A 20,575-nucleotide genomic window follows, 5' to 3' on the forward strand; every position below is an offset into this window, starting at 1 on the left:
TTTATTGGCACCATAAGGGAAACAAGTGATGCCTAAATTAAATACCATACAGTACAATCAAGTATGTACCCAAGATAGGTCTTCAGCACAGTCATGGGTTTCTAGACCACTGGCCAAAATTTTCAAACTTGTCTGATCATAAGTTAGGCATCTAGTTCATTATTTGGACTCCTAAATAAAGTCCTGATTCTGCAAGTGATTCTGTATGGGTGGAGGCCCAAGGACTTGTGGAGCCCCTTGAGGTCAGTTAGGAGTAGAAGAATGGTCCCCAGGTTAGGATGCTCACCTAGAACTTGGAAGACATAGATACAAGTCTCGGTTCCATCACAGACTTTCTGTGTGATGTTGGTCAAGTCGCTTAGCCTCCCTGCGCCACTGTAGAACGGGGATAACACTTCCCTGCCCCACAGGGATGTTAGGAGGAGAACTACATTAAAAACTGTGAGGAGTTCAGACACTACGGTAATGGCGTCCTTATAAGTGTTAGAGATAGAATGGGGCTCCAGGGGGATTCAAATAGTCACTTGCAGGATTGTGGCCTACTTTTCAGAGGCGCTGCTGAGCTCTTGTCATTGGCACAAGAGTTCAGCACCAGGTGACACGAAAGCTATGGAAAGAAACATGATTGGTTCATGAGGAGGGGGAAAGTGGCTATTTGGGAGGTTGCTTGTCTCTGTGTAGCCACCCTCACCCTCTTCAATTCATCCCTGAAGGTGCATAGGGAAAAGTGGGCAAGCGTGGTGGAGGAGCAGCATTAAGTGGCACATTCCCTGGTCCCAGACCTCTGGCTAAGCACATACAGAATTAATTCTGCTCGAGGGAGCTTTTTACTTCCAGTATACACCCTTGGCAGGATCCATCCACTTGGGGGCCAGCTTCTCTATGGATCCTAAGCCCTCCAGCGTCTGTTTTGTCTGTTTTGTCCCCACCCACTTTGCACCTGCCAATGGAGCTATGGGGTTTTTGCATTAATGTATTTCCTTCTGAGTACTTTTTGCAGGAAAGAAGCATGTGGGTTAGTATTATTCATGCCAGGATTGAAATTGCACAGCAGTGGAGTGGCATTTTTTTGTATTTATCTTGTAGGTCTGTACTGCTTTCTGATGGAGGGAGTATGTGTTGCTTTTAATGAGGTGATACCAGGGGCACAATACATGGTTTTAGATATCGATCAGTAGGAGGAACTGTCTTAGTTTTATTCTCCACTGCTGTTGGGAGTGTTCCTGTGTACACACGGTACCTGCTTGCAGAATTGCTGAAGATTTTCTCCCAGGGTTTTGCTCCATTCTGTAGTCTTGAGTTAGAGCTGACTTTGTTCCGACCAAATGACTAGTTTGACTTGTACTGTCACACAGGCTTTTAACCTGGTCAAAAAATGTCAGTTGTTTTTCATGGGAATTTTAAAAAAAAACCCCAAGGTGTGATTTTTTTTATGTTTTTAGCTGCTGCAGGTTTTTGGAGGAAAAACTGAAGCCAAATATGATTTTTTAAAATAAAAATGTGTGTGTGGGGGGGTGGTCAAAATGTTCAGTCTTCCAGAGGGAAAGAGAGAGCGAGAGAGAGAGAAAGTTTGCATTGGTTGGGGAAAATGGCTTGTGGGGAAGGCCATTTTCAACCAGCTTGAAATGGCTTGTATTTATTTAGTGGTTTCTTTATCTGGTGGAATCCATGGAAGGTTGTTTGTTTTTTTTGCAGTGCTTATATGTAGCTGATCTGAAACTTCCTGATGCATTTATTATGAGGCCCAAGGGTGAATAATTTAGGGTGTCTGTTTTCTATGTGGATTCTGTGTGTCTGTACAGTTTCCAGATTTTACCATTCTGGATTGCTACATTTTGTTCCTTTTCACTTGGACTATGTTCTTTCCAGGTCTCTTCAATTAGTTCCACTAACATCAGATTTTATGAAGGAAAAAACTAACTCTTTTCTACTATAGCCCCAGCCAAGTTATGTGCACTGTTTCTTTAAATTAGTAGCAGGAAACCAGACCACAGAGAGACTTTCTGTGAAATTCTCTAGCCCTGAAGTTCTACAGTGAAGCAAAGAGAAACAGAATATCTTTAGGGGCAATACAGTTGTGTCCTTATTTTCATAAAGTTCCTGGTTCAGTGTTAGAAGAAAGGGACTACTGTGATTATTTCATTGTCACATGAGCAATGATTTACTCTTCTGCAGCATGTTGTGGTATATGTAGCACAGACTGGCCTCAAGCAGATCTCAGACAGTATTTTAAAACAGATTTCCTTCATTTTCTTGTTAGTTTATGGCAATCAATGTCACACCATTGCTCTTACGTTTTTTGTCTTGTTCAGTAGCATATTATTTTCCTGTTAGTTGTATATTTAAGGGTTGTCTTGCTGTTGTTTTTAGCACTCTGTGCAGGACTTTAGGGTTAAAATGGACACCTTTTCAGGTCCGGCTGTTGTCTGTGTCTGTACATCTTTGTGTGTAGGATGTTACATGTATATGGGAGGGATCCAGGTGCTGCTGTACTTGTGCAGTATGTGTCCACCTCTGAGTGTGTGTAAAATTTGTCTCTCTGTATGTTTGATTATGTCTCTGTATGCATGTCCTAGAGAATTTAATAGGGATTTATACAATAGGGTACTGTAGAAATGAACCAGGATTTTATAAAAATATTCTAAATCTATATAGAATTTAATAGAGAATGATGATATCCTTGCTATAGAATTTTTAAACTATCCTATAGAATTGAACAGTGACTTTTATCCCTGTTATAGGATTCTATAGACTGGCTTAGAAATTCTACAGAGAGACTATTAATCTCTGCTCACTCTGTAGGACTTTCCATAAGCATATGTGCAGGGTGTCAGTATATGTCTGACTCTGTGTGTGTGTGTGTCTGTATAGGGTATTCCCCTTTGTCTTTGAGCGGTTGGGAGTGTGCATTTATATGTGTATGTATATCTATATGAGTTGGGTACACATATATGACTTTGTATGTGCAATGTGCATGTTTATGGGTCACTGTCTGTGTATCTCTACTCTATCTGTGAGTGTAGGATGTATACAGTGTATATGTTGTGTGCCTCTGTCTGGGTGCATGCATAGCGTACATATTTGTGCCCTCTCTCTGTGTGTGTCCATGCCTGTGTGTGTGTGCATACACTTCTGTACATATTTGTGTAGATTGTGTATATGCTTTGTATATGCCTATTGTGTGTCCTTATATGTATCTGTCCGTGCCTTAATGGAGAAGACATATAGAATGTAACAGGAATTAAACCAATAGAGATACTTAATTGGATTCTACAGAAATTACTCTGAAAAGCTACAGGATTTAATAAAGAAATTTGTGTAGTTTTCTTAACCATTTTGTAGAGTTCTATAGCAGGGTTATCATTCTCTCAACTTCTATAGGACTTCTTTATACTGGTATGATCTGTGTCTGTGTTCATATGTTGGGCATGTTGATGTCTCTGTATATTTTTGTGTCTCTTGATGTACGTATAGACTGTATATTTGTGTATGTGTGCCTATGTATGTCTGGGTGTGTATGTGTCTTTGTGGACGGTTGGCATACAAGTGCCTGTGTGTGTGTCTTTGTATGTAGGATGGGTGAGCTGGATATTTAAAGGTAGTAAGGTGCCAAGCTGCATCTTTGGGCATCTAAATACCTTTAAAAATCTGGCCCTGTATGTGTGTACTGCATGTTTATCTCTGTCTCTGTGGGTGTGCATACAATCGATTCTCTGTGGCTAGGGTGTGGAGCATATGTGATGTCTGTGTATCTCTGTGTCTCTGTCTAAATCACTACATGTGTCTCTGTGGGTGTGTGCATGCACATATCTCTGCGGTGGGGGTGGAGGGTGCGTGTGTTTCGCAGCGAATCCCGCTGGCCAGGGTGTGTGTGAGAGTGTATCTGCATGTCCGTGGGTGTGAAATCCCTCCCCCCCCCCAGCCTTCCAGACCCTGGCCCCAATTTGCTTCCATCTCCTTGTTTGGAGGCAGCTTAGCCAGCAGGACCCAGGGCAGGCTCCAGCTCAGCCCCAGCCCCTGATTGGGTCTCCTCCCTGCCACAGAGACCCAAGCTGGAGATAACAACAACAATATATATATATATATCAAAAAAACCCCAGCAAGAAAGAACCAACCTCCCCCTCCTCCCAGGCCTCCCTCCCATTGGCTGCCCTTCCCTTTGTGTGCCAGGCAGCTGCAGTCCCAGCTCCACATTTGAATGTATATAGGGGATTGGAAGGGACCATTTCCATGGGCCATCTGTCTCCCAGCCAGCAGCAGCCCCGCTCCCACCTCCACCCAGGAGCAGCCCCACAAAGGGACCGCAGCCGCAGCCGCAGGCAGGCAGGATGGTTCTAGTGCACGTCGGCTATCTTGTGCTTCCAGTGTTTGGCTCTGTACGAAACAGAGGTATCGCTTTATCCTTCGGGGCTTATTCTCGGTGGCGGGGGGGTGTGTGTGTGTGTGTTGTTTTAATGCACGATCCTTTGGTTTCTCTGGAGGGTGTCCCCCCCCCCCCACCTCCCCGTTGTCTCTCTGTCTTGCGGATCAGATGCAGGGGGGGGGGGGAAGGAAAGAAAGAAAATCCAGCAACCGAGCGGTGGGATGATTTCAGATTCTTCTCCTCTGGGCTCGGAGAGCCTCCTTCCTTTAAATCGGATCATCTGCCCCCTGCTTTCCACCTGACACATCGAGATCTCGGGTGGGAAGCCAAGCCCAGACCTGCCTCGCTCTATGCCCAGATGGGGTAGGGGGGCTAAAAAAAAAAAAAGGATAGATAGATAGATATATTCTTTTTGATTTGGTGCATTCAGTAGGTAGGGCTTTTATTTTGTGTCCTTGGCGTGTGTGTGCCCTGTTTACCCATTGCTCTGTGCTTTTATTATTATTTATTTCCAAGCCGAGGTCTCTCCATACCTTATCTCCACCCTCCCCCACTCTCTTGGGACCTGAGAGCATGTTCACCCTCTCTTAACCTTTCCTTTTTGTCCCTTGCTGTTTCTTCTGTAATGGACTAAAATAGCTTTGGAATTAGCCTACCGTTTTTAGGGGGCCCTTTTATTTCTTTTTCTGCTTGGACAATCCCCCCTCCCTCCCCGCCTCCCATCTCCTGTAATTTGTCCTCTTCTCTTTGGGGATTCGAATTGTAAGGTTGGTTCTGGAGAGCAGTACATCAGTCCGCAGCTCCATGGTGCTCTTATTGCTCAGAGAGGTTTTTCAGAAAAAGCAGCCTGATGATGATTTTTCACAGAGATTTAATATGGGATGTGTATGGCCCTTGCATAATTTTTCCACCTCCCCTCCTTCTCATCCACCCCACATTCTGCTACAGACAATGGACTTGGTCCTCCCTCCACCCCCTTTCTCCCTCATTCCTTCCATTTTCTTTCTATCAAAATCAGGATGCATTTAGAGTCATTATTATTTATAAATCAGCTTCTCTCTCTCTCTCTTTCCCCTTACATTTCTTTCCCTGGAAATGTTCCCCCAGCCTGACCTCCCACCCCCTTTGGCCTATTGTTGGTCAAGTCCCTATAGTTTTATTTATATATAAAATAAATTTCCTCATAAAGATGATGCACTGCTGTAATCACCATTGAGATCTTGGTCACCAGGGACCCAATAAAAGATGGGTTAAAATCTAGCACAATTAGACTCAGTCCAGATTCTGATCTCAGTTTATACTGCTATAAATCCAGAGTAAATCCACTGCACACTGCACGGATGGCTTCAGATAAACTGATTTACCCCCTGGTGTGACTGAGATCAGAATCTGGTTTTTCCTTTCTTGCTGTTGCCCAACTGCTTTAAATTTTATTTCCTCTTACTGTATGTGTACATATGACCCAGATTGAACATAGTGGCATTGTTAACTGCAGTCTCTATTGTGATGATGGGATGATGACATTTTGCATTTATCAAATCTTTATTTTTTTTTCTTCATTGTGTAGCACAGTGAATGGTCAACTTGCTGCTGTGTGCTGTAGCCCTCTGCCTCTGCATTTAGCTGTATTGTGACACCCCTCTCTTAACCATTTCCTGTATCCATCCGAGGAAGGCATTGATATTTAAGCTGCAGTATCCCCTCTCTATGGGCTGTCTGTCAATTTCAAAAAGGCTTAGATTGATGAGATTTCTCCCTAACACTAATTTTTCCCCTCTCCCTCTCATCTGTGCAATTATCCTTATTATTTGAGAATGTCTAGGATTTTTTTATTATATACTAGGCATGTATTAAAAATAATTCAGACTGATGTTAAGCCCCAAAGTATAATTATCCTGATTAAATCATTATCATCACTAATTACACTGATTTTTAATACCATTGCTGGATGCAATTTAATGTTTTCAATTTCAAATTAGTTTTAGTGGGAGGGGAGGGGTTGTCTGCTTCTCTCCCCTAAATTTACATTTCATTTTGGGTTCTTTCATTTTACTTAAAACTGAACATACCCACAGAGAAACTGTAAAGGGGCTATTGATATTTGACCCATAAAAATGAACCATAAAAGACCTTGTGACAGAGGATACTAATGCTTAAACCTGAAGTTCTAAACCACAATTTTCTTGTAAAACTATTAGACAGACTGTAAGCTTAAATCTGCTCTTTTTAATTTCATTGTAGTAGCATAGAAAACAGGCCATTTCAGAATAGCTGTAGATAATAACAGCCATTTTTGTATCTTCATCTTGTTTAGCTAAGTACATTGCACTGTAAATTCCTGTTAAGTGGATTCATTTTGCTTTAGTTGGTGGATGCAGGATCCTGTGGGCTTGTTTCTAGTTATTTAGACAACCATTGGTTTGTCATCTAGAACGCCTTTATGACTAAACAAATTACAGTCAATCATAGGCAAAAATAATAATAATAAAATCTGCAATTAAATTAGCCTCACATTTAAAAAAAGGCTTTGAAAAATAGTTGGAGAATAAGATCCATGAATAAATGGGGACACTAAGCATATGAACATCTGAATAGTCCTCCCCCCTGCGTATTAACAAGGATTATTCAAAGACTTTGTAATACAAAGGGGTACTGCATCTTTGTACATTATATATCACACACACTCTTGGCCAAAATTACACCACTTTCAACAGCTGGCCTCCATCTGTTTCTTTGAAAGCTGAAACATCCAGTATATACAACTGCCTGTTACAGAAATGATCCAAACACTTTATTTAGTGTATATAAATTGGACCCAAACATTTGATCAATTAATACTGCTCCAAAGAAGCATATTAAATGGCAATTCTAATTAAATTATTTTTTTTTAAAAAGAGAGACTACTGGCAAAATGGTTTTCCATTGAACAGGGATAACATTTTCTGCTGTGCTAAATTATTTCCTGTTCTTATTTTGTGGGTAATTTTCTGTATCAAATATCCTTTGGTTGTGTATCTTCACCTTTTTTCTTGTACTAAAACTAAAGCATGGTCTGTATTTTTTTACATTACCTAGTTTCTGATGTAAATCTCTCTGTAGAGACATACCCTGCTGAAATGTAATGTGCTGTAGCCTGTACATCTGCTCATTGTACGCTGCTTTTGTTCTGTTGCCCTTCCATAGCATGGTGGGCCTTGCCTTTTTGTATTGTGTGCATGATGACATTGTTACACACAATTCCACTAATACTAATATACAATCTCTCAATAAAGAAACTAGTTTTCCTATATTAACCTAGTGTGCTTTTTCTATTGCTGTTTTCCCATTTATTGTCGTATCCTGCTGTTTAGATTTTTTCCTTGCTTTCCCCATTGTAAGATTTGAGTGAATGAATTTTTCAGTACCACAGATATGGGGGTCTTTAATATTTCGATCCCATATCTATATTCGGCATTCGTCTGTGTATATCTACTGTACAGATACACATCCTATATTATCACTGTGCCTATGTATAGTTCTGTTTTACTTTAGAATGGCAAAAAATAAGTGTATAAACACACCCACACTCATTAATTATCAGAAGAGATTAAGGAGCCTGCTATTACTGCATTCTGATTACAAGGTTACAAGTTGGTCATGAGTAATGAGAGGTGCAATGCCCCAAGATAGGTGAGGGAAAAAGACATTTTTATATGGCTGGCTTTATTAGCAAGAAGTAAATGAATCTGAAAAAATATTTCCCCCCTCCTTTTTGTAACCCTGCCCTTTTGAATATAACTATCCTGCCCACCATTTGGTAGGAGAGGAGTTGTTAGCGCCTAGATACTATGATGACTGGCACACTATAAATACCTTAGATAGACAGCTGCGGAGCTAGAGTAGTAAACGTGTCCAAGATGCTAAGGTTATAACTACACTTCCTGCTTGCACTATAGTGTGAAAACTTGAGGTCCACTCTTTTGAATATCTGATTTGATTAACAAGTTAAATATTGACATAGAAACTCAAGTAAGTAAACATGCACTTTAAAATATATGTAAGCACACAGAAAATTTGAATTCGCTCTGCACCTTAGCCAGTAGGGGAGTTTACTGCAGATGCTATGAAATAATAATGCAGATCACCCATCTTTGGTATCTCACCAGAGCCCATTAAGAGGACTGTTTCCCAGACTTGTAGGAGGGCATTATTACATAATACATTTAAAATTGATTACATGGTGGTATTTAGGTGCCTCTAAGAGAGACTAAGCAAAGTCAGGGCTTCCAAAAACATTTTTTTGCACTAATTGCATTTCAAAAGAAGATGGAGAAATGCAGGGTCGGGTTATTTTCCTGTAAAGTAGAGCAAAAAGTCAGCAGTTGACAGTTCCACCTATCAAAATTTCAATGCACGACAAGTAATCTTACGTTTGTCCTGTAGAAAAAGGCATGTTAGAAACAAATGAAATCAAGTTATTAAAGGAACCCACACTACCTAAATGGTCGTCATTTGAAGAGACTCATCATTTTGCAAGGCAGTGCTTTTTCACTTTCTCCTAGTTATATCCTGAGTTTCTTCCTCCTCCATATTCGTTTTCCATGTATCTTAGTAATTATTTGGCCATCATGTCCCTCCTGTATGACCGCACACAATATATTTCTCTGCTCCCCCTTCTGGATGTACTGTATGCTTTGGCCCTTTGTTCTCTGCTCGAGCCTATTCCACATTTGAAAGCTTAGCTGTTTGCTGTGACACATGTACACGTACACATATGTAAGCAGGGAGCCTGTGCTTTTTTTACGCTTGCATGAAGGGAGACATGCATGCCTGTTGGGGCTGATCATTCTATTACATGATTTTTTTCCCCCACACAGTACAGTACAATTTTGTTAATGGTTTCAGAAAGTAAAAAGTCCAACTAACCAACCAACCCCCTCGCTCCAAATCCTACGTTTCCAACCCTTGCTAAACTGAAATATGCAAGCAGCTGTCCCTTTGTTACAGATAGTGGTTTCATCATACCATGCCACCAGTTCTTATTTTGCAAATTAGGCTAATATAGATCAAAATTGTGTGACACATTTTGAGGCTAGTTTAGTAATCTAATAATACAGAAAGCTTCTGGATTAATGGGAATTCATGCTAAGCAATTTATCATCTGCATCATGTTTTGACCTATCTTGTTAGAACACGCATTCTTATGAGAGACAATATTTCTGCTTTCCCCCCAACACTTTACTAGCAAGCAGCCACAAGGCTTCCATAGTTCATAATTCATCGAATGCATCCACAGTTTAATAATTAATACCTTTGACGCTGTAATTCGGAAAAGACATCTGGACACAAAAGAGCCATCTTTTTCATTTCAGTAGCACAGATTGGGAACATTGGAGGCAAGTAAAGTGCTATTGCTGCTGTGGGTGTGGAAGGACTCACAATGGTTTCTTGAAAGTGTATATTTCTCTCAGACACTCCCATGCATTAATGGGGTGTTTTACATAACATCCTTCTATAAGAGAGGGAATGATTATCCTGACCATGGACGCAACTGGGCCAGATTCTTAGGTATGCTAAGGTGCCTTTACACTGCTCTGGCAGCTTTAGAAGGGTTTTAAATAGTTTACACTCACTTTAAGCCCCTTTATGCTGCCAGAGAAGTTTCAATAAGAACCAGGCCCATTGGATCCCATCTCCTGAACCAAGCTGAGATTCTTGTCTTATTATAATCTGTACTGGGTTTTTTAATTTTATTTCAGAAATAAACATACTGGGCCAAATTCTACTCTCATTTGCTATGGCGTAAATCTGGAACAGCTCCAGCAAAGTTTAATGAAGGAATTCTGGATTTACGCTGCTAAGAGCAGAATTGGGCCCATGTATGTGTAATGTTTAAAAACTAGTGAACCCACTTCTAAATAAAAAAGCAAAAGAAACCAAAGTATAAGTGGACTTGTGAGAGGCATGCGGTTAAAAATTCAACCCACGGCCTAATCAACCGTGAGTCAAGCGATTAGGGTTCAATCCTGCCAGGTGCTGCTGTGCAGAGTAACTCCTGGAGGCTGCTGAGTGCCCTGTGTGTGGATTTCCAAGAGAACTGTGGATCCTCACCACCTCTGAAAACCAGGCCTCGTTGATTTAGGTTTCTAACAGTAGATTTAGCTGCCTAATTTTTAAGTCACTAAATCTGAAGATGATAGGCTTAGTGGCTATGAAACTTAAAACCCCACAGCAAGCAGGCCAAGATTATAGCAGTAAACACAATTCCTTAATAAGTATTGGTTCTTGTAATGTTAAAAAAGCCCAGTGCATTGCACCAAACATATCACTTAGCGGCACAATCTGCCTATGTGCGTAAGAGTCTCTCAGTGCTTGTGTGGCCCGTCAGAGTGGTGTTACTCTGGCTAGCTGCATACTAGTTGACTACAGTATTCAGCTCTCTCCACAGCAAATCAAGGCCTGAATCTTGCTCTGTCTGAATCCTCAATTGCCCTAGTGAATGAATAGCATCATCAGGAGATTTTTGTCCATTTCAGCAATTTTTGGGATGTCAGTCCTCTGTTGCACATAGGGTAAAATGTAAGACAAAAGGAGTCAGTGGGAGTAAATGGCCCCCTCTCTCAAACTCCCCATGTATCTCACATGGAAACATTCCCTGTAATGCCATGAAGAACATGCAAAATATTAAAGGCCAACTCATCCCTCCTTCATTTTGATGGAAAGAGTGGAAAGCCACCCCCCCCCAGCTAAATGCTGTTACAGTGAGTCAGCCCCCCCACAATTGTCACCCACTTCTGCACCAGCCTTTCCGGGCCAACTCTGTGTATTCGGGGCTCTGTGATTTCAGGAGATGTGGGGAGCCAGGAGTAAGAGCATCTGCACAGTGCCACTCTCCTCCACAATCAGCTTTTTCCTCAGTCCAAAATAATGTTGATCCTGCTACCTTATCTTGCACAGACTCTCATTCCATGTTGTCAGCACCTCCTCCCTAAGGAGTTTTGGCTTAGTCATAGCCAGGGACTCAACGGAACATAGCTCCCGAGGGTGTTCGGGGGCCCAGGGATCAGCAGAGAGGAACTAGACCTCAGTGCACATGCCCTGGCCCTCTGTAGATCTCAGAACATCCAGGGGATGGGAGGACCACACCCCCTGAGGACACAGGATGCTGAGTTTCCCACTTCATTTTGACCCGAGGTTTGTTCTGTGGTAGAGAAAGATCTAGGCCTAAATGTAGAGCATAGAGCCATACGGATGTCTGACAAGCCTCACTCCACTTACGTGTATATTCTGGGCAAGGCTCCTTAACCAGGCCCATCCACCAAATTCACGCTGTATTATTCGTATGAACAAGGCAGCAGTTTTACCATGTCTTCGTCGTGGCCTCTATCAAAAAATACGTTTACAGTGTTTTCTTCTGATGCCTGATGGGACCTGTCCCAGCAAACTAGTGTTACAGCTCTAGATCCTCCGACCACAGTCAGTGGGAGCAAGGGCTGCTCAGCACTTTCGAAAACCAGGCCATAAATCCTTACCATTCCTGCTAACTAAACACATCCCAACTCCAGGAAGGCCTCAGCTCTGGTTTCAGTCACCCTGGTTAAAGCAACCCCCCGACTTGAAGGATCTAGTCTGTCCTCAGCTATGCATGTCCTTGGGGTAGTTGTGTGTGTATATATCTGAGGGCTGAATCAATGGGGGGTGGCACCTTCAAAATTGGGATGAGAATCTGATCCAGCATCTTGTGGGGAAGATAGTCCTTCAGGCAAGAGGAAATAAGCTAGAGCCTGCTTTGTGTGATTGCTAAGAGATACACCTGCTATGCCATATATGCAACTGAGGCTTGCCAGTCTTCCTCCCAAAGATGAATTGTTTCTGAAATTGCACTAAATGGGTCTCCACAGGGGAAGTGCCGACTCTGGGGATGCCCCAGGTGTCTGCAGATGCTTTGCCAAAAAAATGGCTAAGAAACTAAACTGACCTTTGGATACCAAGTCTGATCGTGTTGACTCCAGTGGAGTTACTCCTGTGAGTAAGAGCAGAATCAGGCCTTATTGGCTAATTCCTGTGCTCTCTACTCAGTTCTCCATAGTCTGGTTAAACCCCCATTATAGTCAATAGACCCAATTTCTCTCTTCGCCGTGGCTGCTTTGTGCGGTGCTGTGGATGTAACGGATCCCTAAAGAGTAGGGGCTTAACTGGCCTAAGGAAGATCCCTAACGTAGGGTAAGGCTCCAGTGGTGTTCAGCTGGTGCCTAGGAGGAAAGAGGCTGTGGCTGTGCTTATTAAGTGGCTCTAATTTACAGAGAGCACAGGGCAGCTGCAAGGCTAGCCCAGAACTGGGAGAGTGCAAAGGTAGCTTAAAGCCATCTTTCAATCCCCCCAATTGCCCGTGCTGTGCTTGGCACCCCTTGATTGCTGTTGCAGACACAGGCCACTGTCAGTGGTCATTTTGCTCCAATAAGGATGACAAGATTGGGCTTGATATAATAAACGTAATGAAGCGGCAATAGGTGATGTCTCATAAAGATGCTGCTTAATTTAGACTTACCTTTGCTCACATAGCCAGTTTACTGTGACTCCAGGAATCAGAGTGCAATTACTGGGATGCTTGACCTTTGCAACACTCTCCAAGCATTATTCCTGCTATTCCCAGTCTTCTCTGGGCTGGGCTGTATGTGGAGGAAGCAGTGTGATCATGAAGGCTACACGCACCAGCTTCTGGTCTCAGTTACCTCCAGTGACTCATAATATGAATGGCGCTACGCTGGGTTTAGACTGACTGCCCAGTCTTGAGGTCCTTCCTTAAGCGATTGGAGTTCTTTCATTTTGTCTGATCGCCCGTCATGAAAGACGGATCACTTTCTTGAACTAGCAGGACCCATCTAGGCTGTTGGGGGCTCCAACAGTTTACCATTCTCATGCCCCTTTTGGGAATGTGTCTTCTGAACCAATTGCCATTTCCTGGGAAGATTTTGCTTGAAGGCTAAGAGCCAGTTTTATTAAGCAAGGTTTTCCAAAACAGCTAAGAACACATTTTACCGAGTCACTGTGCACAGTTTAATAAGGGCCATAATTCAAGGATCTATCCCATGTACACGTTAAAGGACAGTGATTGGTGTTCTAATAACCCTCTGAGCAGTTGAAACTGCCCTAAAATCATTCCTTCTAAGCGGCCTGATGGCTTCCAGTTTGCTTCCTTAATAATACAGAGTGTGTACCTATATAGATAGAGAAACTATAGTGTTAATAAAAGGTGCCAAACAAACAGCCTGAAGAATTCTGCAGGACATGTACAGCACAGGGTGCAGTAGAACAATGGGCTAACCTGCTAATGCAGAGGGATGACCTCTAAGGGTCGAAGGAGTAATTTAGAGCACGTCTACAGTGCAAAAAAAGACCCATGGCAGAGAGACTCAGAGGCTGGATCAAGTCACTCGGGTTTGTGGGGCCTGTGCTATGGGGCTCAAAATAGCAGTGTAGACATTTGGTCTCAGGCTCTGAAACTTAGCGAGGCGAGTGGGTCTCACAACCCAGGCTCCAGCCTGAGCAGGAACATCTGTAGGACAAGCCTGAGTCAGTTGACCCAGGCTCTGAGACTACCTGTCCTAGCCGGGGTTGTTTTGTTTTGCAGTGTAGACATATCTGAGTCCCCATCACATCTCTGATCTTTGTGCTCTGGCTGCCATTTGTCAGGGTAGATTGTATGAGTGGAGGCAAGGAACTGGAATGAAACCAACTAACTCATTACCCATAGGCCACCAAACAGCCATCAGATGATAGTAACAACTTTTGATTAATAATGACCTGGGCTAGATTCTAAGTCTCTAACAGGTGACCTGGACAAGAAAGACTCTGTATCTCATTACCAATTCCATGCGCCATCCGGCTCCCTACAGAGTTACATTTTCTTTTATTCCAAACAGATCAGTTCAAAGCGTTCCCGAAAGGATTATGAAATTCACTTTGCAGTTCATGCTGTTCAGATCTTAAAGTATTGCCTTCCCAACTGCTGTGTTCAAGCATTCTCTAGAGAAATCTTGCTATGGATGGGGAGAATGCGGAATTCTGCCCTCCCATACTTTTTCAGACATGTTGCCATGTCATTCTGGCTTCCTCTACTTGAACAAGCTATTAGGGGATATTGCATATAAACATCCATTCCAGAGCAGTATGCATTTATAGTCCATCCTGTTATGTGGGGCTTTGGTACTGAATATGCATGGCTATTAAATTAATTGAAAGTAGAAGGTTCCTTTTTTCCCAGGGGAATTTTAAACTGGCCAGACACTATGCTTAGGCAGCAGTGGAAAAGAAATCCCCCTCTCATTTGAGAAGTCTAAGTAGGAGAATACCACTAGAAATATGTGAACAGCAAGCCATGATGTATGTCTGGGGATTTGCTGCAGAGTCTCACAGTCTGATCACTCCAGAAATATTAATGTCCACAGATTCATTCATCAGCACCCTAAAGTTTGCTGCTTAAATAATCACGACTCTGTTTATTTCTTAGCCATTATTTTTTGTTTGGTGTCAAAGGTGAATTTAGCGCTGAGATGGCTTGACGAGCATGCCTAATGAAGCCCTCAGTTTGTCCACACAACAAGTACAGCATGAGATTCCCCCTTCCCTTTCCTACCAATGAACTTTACACTTTACACTGGCTGGGCAAGAGGAGAGTTCTGTTTCCAGACCCATTCAGTCCTGTGCTTTTGTTCTGAGACTGCCAACAGAATGCACACAAAGGTGGTGGTGGGTTTTGTGCATTGTGGACACTTATCCAACCGAATAAGACCCACCCACTCACCTTCTGTAGGCACCAAACAGCCATCAATAGGAATGACTCTGTGACGACTGTCTAAGCTGGCTTTAAACCAGCAACCTAGAAGTAAAAAGCTCTGAATGGCTTTACCAGATCCCTGAGCCAACCATTCCTGATTGCTTTATCAGTGTTGATCTGCGCTTCATTAGTCAGTCCAACAGTCAAATGTTCTCTGTACTCTGAAGCTTTTCTAATTTAATTTTAAAATAATTTCCTTATCTTCTCTGGAAAGCAAAACATTTCCTCTATTTTCTTAGAGGGTTCCTGCACATGCGCCTATCGCTTCTTGTCCTCTCCAAAGTACTCCAGTGAGCCGGGGATGCTAAACTGTAGTTGGCAGACTGTATGGGATCCTGGAGTTCACAATGTGACCTATGGTCACCCCTCCCAGGTACAGCCCATGGAGACTTCAAGTCCCAGTATGCCATTCTCCAAATCGATCCCAGTGGAGGTTGCTCATACCAAGATGGAGCATACTGGGACCTGCAGTCCTCACAGACCTCTAAAACTATGCTCGGCATGAGTGCAGAGCTGCTACCCTGCTCCATTTCTGCAAGTTCAGTGCCACCTGCAGTCTCTTAGTAAGTTGCAAAGGAAGCCCTAAGCCGGGCTAAGGTTGGATGTCGCTGATGTAAAATTCTTTCAAGACTTGCTCTTTTGCAGAAGGGCCCTGTGCACCTTCTGTCTGACAGTACTAAATGTCCCCAGTCATGGCTTTTGCATGAATCAGGTATATTTAATCAGACCATTGGCCAGGTCCTGTGACTTTGTTAATGCTCTCAGTGACAGTGGCCTCCCTTGCCAGCTTGTAGGACCACAAGTAACAGCAACGCAAGTAATTGCCAACTCTTCTGGTTTTAGTGGGAGCCTCACAGTATTTTGGTGTTTTCCATAATGCCCCACTCCTGGGGTCAGGTGATTGGGTGAGAATCTCAGTTTTCCGTTCAGTAAAACTACATTTCTAGCCCTCAGGGTTGTGGAGACAAACTTGAAAACGTGACCCAAGTGCTCCCTAAAGCCTCAAAAACTGGAAGGCAAATGAAAAGAACCCACAGTTTATCACTTTACTGTGAAAAAATCTCATGATCTTTAAGCCAATCTCAGACTTTTTTTGGGGGGAGGGCTGACTCATGAATGTGTGGGGTTGGCCATACTGAGGCTAGGTTCAAAGCTGCCAACAGTGGGAATCAGAGTATGAGTTTCTCTAACCCTGCTGGTAGATGTGTGGGTAAGGCACAGGGGTCTAGCTGTGAGTTTTCTCCTCCTGTCACTCAGAGGGGACACGTGGGGAGGGGCAGGCATGGGTCGCCTCTCACCCCCGCAGCTGCTGCCCTCACTCCACCCCCCATTATTGGCATGGGTTGCGTCTGCTCTCACTGGTTCTCTTCCTGGGACAAACAACTGTTCTGCGTTTTGCAGAGCTTGCATGAGACATGGATCTTCCCCCTGCTCCCCCAGAGCAGTGTGGTTCAAAGCAGCCTCTAGCTTTGTGCGTGCTTAACTGCTTTCTCTGTGCTCTCTCACATGCCCTCTCACATGGGAGACACCGATTTAATTTCCACTCACGGTAGTCTGCTTCTTGATCTTCTAAGAGGGAGGCAGAGCACTCAGGTCCTTCCCCTCCAACATAGACAAACACAATCACTTCTGAGCCTTGTCAGTGTTAGCTACAGAGCTCTTTATCCTGACATGGATTCCAATTCTGCAGTGAAACCAACCAGGCTGTGCCTAGAGCAGGAGCTTCCAGAATTGGAGCTATGCTGGGGACAGGCAGAAACAAATCATCGTTCCCCAGAATCACCTAGCCCCAGATCCACAAAGGAATTTAGACATTGCAATGCTCAGCCTTGCCATGCCTAACTTTTAGGCACCCAGCCATCCAGTGGAATCCACAAACTCTGAGATAGGCACCCTATACAAGCTCCCTATACAATACATGGGGAGAGACAGACAGATCCTGAAAATGGGATCCATAAAGCCAACACAGTAGGCAGGGAGTTGGCTTAGCAGGTGCCCAGGAGGGGGTGTATCCTAAGCCCTCCCCTCTCACAGCTTAGAGGGATCTGGACTCTCCCCTGGAGTCAGACATCTATGCTTTCACTTGCAAGAACAGCATTGGAACGCCTGTAACAGTCGGATGGGTGGGGAGAAAAAAACCCCTCCCTAATAACCTTTAGCCCAGTGGTTAGGGCACTCACCCAGGGGGAGGGCAATACTGGTTCAACTGCCCATACTGCTTGAGGAGAAGAGCTTTGAACATAGGTTTCCTACCTCTTAGCTGAATACCCTAACCACTGCACTATGGGATACTCTGATATGGGGCCACTGCCCAACTGCAACTGGCAATACCCTTAGGCCCTTCTGTCTGACGCGGGTGATGCTCTTCAGTGGTCACATGACCTTTCCCCCAGCATGCCTTTCTGGGTGCTGGCCCTTTAAACTTTGCAGACACAGACAGCTGCAGCCCTAACATGGCCATTTTGTTGCCGGCTGTGGAGCTCTCTATCTCAGCCGGTAAGTGTTCCCACCTCCTGTCATGTTTTCCCTTCCTTACGCCTAGGGACGTAACATGTTCTCACGTGAATGGTGTGTAGTCGTTAGCCTTCACCTGCTGGAGTGATTAGTTCTGTAGTGCTAATTGTTTCATGTTATGTTTCCAATATACCAAGAACTATATCCCACCTGCCTAAGAAAACTTTTATTTTGGATTAAAAGGAAACAGCAGCAAGAAAGAACAAATGTAAAGACTTCAGGAGAGAGCACAGTGTGTGCCTCTCTTGTTACAGGCTGTAGCCAGGCTGAGACCAGACGGAATTCAAGGAGCAGTGCACAGAAAACCAGACATCGCAGTTTGAAACTGCGTATTTACGTAGTTGTGAATGGTTTTGCATTTCATTCACTATTCCATAGTTCACTCATTGCAGTCCCACTAACCTACTTGTGCAATATGGGCCCGATTCTTCACTGCACTCTTCTGCAGCCATTTATGCCTATGGCAAATGAGTGTGATATGCTACCCCTGGGGAATGTGAGTGGAGAACTCTCATTTGGTAGTGTTTCATGCCCACTTGGCACAGGTGTAAATAAGTACACAAGGTGAAAGATAGTGGAGAATCAATCCCTTTCTTTTTAAGGCCTGATCCTTCCCAGAAATCCTAGGGTGTGAGTGTCTGCATGTATTTAATGCTACTTTTAAGTCTATCCTGTATGTTACAGCGGGTAGCTATAATACAAATTTATATAGACCTGAGGATGGGTCATGGAATGGACAGCATTGGATGTGGTGGGAAGGCAGTCTAATATAGCTACCCTCCCAGAAAAACCCACCATGCTGAATCTCAGAACACAGGTCAATAGACTTGGGTTTGCATGACAAAAAAATAGCAGTGTAGCTGTTGGGCTCAGGCTGCGTGGCAAAAAAATAGCAGTGTAGCTGTTCCCGCTCAGGCTAGAGCCTGAGCTCTGAAACTGGGCAAAGGGGGATGGTCTTGGAGGTCAGGCTCGAGCCTGAGTGGGAATGTTTACACTGCTTTTTTGAGCCCCGCAGCTCGAGCCCCGTGAGCCTGAGTCAAGTGATCTGAACTCTGAGACTCAGTGCTGCAGATTTGTCTTTGCAGCATAAACACCTCCCACAGTAACCTGTCGCAGTTCTTTATGAGGTTATAAACTCCATCTGCATAATGACTGGAAACGACAAGGGTGTGTCTTGGGCATGCATTCTCTTAGTTCTGAAAAGGCACTGCCAATGGGCCAGCTGTGAAGCAGCCCAAAGGGCATGAAAATGCAGCTGATAGGAAATGCAAAGTCATGGGGCACAAGTGCCACGGCAGGGGAGGTCAATGTTTTTGTCAATGATCTGGGAGAAAATATAAAATGATTGCCGAACTTGCATCGCAGGTGAGACAAAGATTGGCCAGCAGGTGAATAATGATGAGGCTATGTCACTGGCCCACAGGGGTCTGGATCAAACTGTGTGACACTGCCCAACCCCATCTCCAGCACCAACCCTCACCCCTTCAGTGTCACACTGCTCAACCACCCCCCCCCCAAAGTGTGACACCAGACAAGCTAGAGATAATCAAACATCACGTGTTTTAATACAACTAAATGCAAAGTCGCACTTCAGGATGGGGGAAAGGCAATGACTCTGAAAAGGATTCAGGAGTCAAGTAAATACGAACTCCCAGTGGAATGTGGTTAAAAGCACTAATGCAATCCTTAGATATATAAATGGGAATGTCAAGCAGGATTAGGGATGTGGTATTCCCCATGTATGTGGCATTGGTGAGACAGTTATTGGAACACTGTGTCCAGTTCCAATGCCTAATTTTAAAAAGGATGTTGAAAAACCAGTGGGTTTAGAGAAGGTTACAAGAAATTTTCAGTGTCAGGAAAAGACCCCTTACAATGGGAGACTGAAGGAACTCAATCTATTTAGTTTATTGAAAAGAAGGTTAAGAGGTGATTTGATCATGGTCTGTAAGTACCTACTCAGGACGATGGTTTCTGATACCATCACTCTCTTCAATCTAGTAGAGAAAGACCGAACAAGAGCCAGTGGATGAGAGCTGAGGCTAGAAAAATTCCAGCTGGATATGAGGTGCAAAATGTTAACAGTGGGGGTAATTAAGCATTGGGACAGCTTCCCAAGCTATGGAGTGGCTTCTTCATCACTTGCAGTCTTTAAATCAGGTTTCAGAGTAGCAGCCGTGTTAGTCTGTATTCGCAAAAAGAAAAGGAGTACTTGTGGCACCTTAGAGACTAACAAATTTATTTGAGCATAAGCTTTCATGAGCTACAGCTCACTTCAGTAGCGTATGGCTTTCTAAAAGGTATTCTCCAGTTCAACCACAAATGACGGGCTTGATACAGGAATTCCTGGGAGAAATTCTATGGCCTGTGTTATTCAGGAAGTCAAATTGAATTATCATAATGGTCCCTTCTCTCCTTAATATGTATGGAAATTGTTTTAGGAAAGAATAACAAAGCTAGTGTACAACGATCTATCCTTGAGAAGGCACCCAAATGGGGGAGAAAGGTGGTTGCTGACTGCAGAGATCCATCCTGTAATTAAGCCATGGAATGACCCCTGCCAGAAGTGCATTAACAATCAGTACTGGGTAGAGGGATCTAAAGGGTACTCTACCAGTCAGACTGTATGAAGCAGCACTTAGTGGTCTGAGCATGGGATGGACAGCCAAGAACTCCTGACTTCCCGTATTACTTCTGCCACTGACTTGCTATGTGGCCTTGGGCAAATCACTTGAGCTCAATATTCAAAATACCAACACTAAAATTTGCCTGGACAGTGCCTTGGGTGTGTGCGAATCAGGGTTTATGCACACACTTCAATATCTGTGCATACACATTTCAGACTTCTTGTGCATGCTCATTAGGGAGGCTGAGCATGTGGA

At 43.6% G+C, this 20,575-nt stretch overlaps 1 protein-coding gene across 2 annotated transcripts in view; it reads left to right on the forward strand.

The window, feature by feature from the left end:
- Window positions 1-3,932: 3,932 nt before the first annotated feature.
- RNF165 (ring finger protein 165) overlaps window positions 3,933-20,575 on the forward strand; it is a 111,018-nt gene continuing 94,375 nt past the window's right edge. Inside the window, exon 1 of one of the 2 annotated variants that reach the window (XM_043514531.1) lies at window positions 3,933-4,389. In XM_043514531.1, the coding sequence (XP_043370466.1) occupies window positions 4,329-4,389 (61 nt within the window). In that variant the 5' untranslated portion in view covers window positions 3,933-4,328. The remainder of the gene's footprint in view (window positions 4,390-20,575) is intronic. The other variant, XM_038401178.2, reaches the window with a different exon arrangement.

This window comes from Dermochelys coriacea, chromosome 5, assembly GCF_009764565.3.
Source record: "Dermochelys coriacea isolate rDerCor1 chromosome 5, rDerCor1.pri.v4, whole genome shotgun sequence".
Lineage (NCBI taxonomy): Eukaryota > Metazoa > Chordata > Testudines > Dermochelyidae > Dermochelys > Dermochelys coriacea.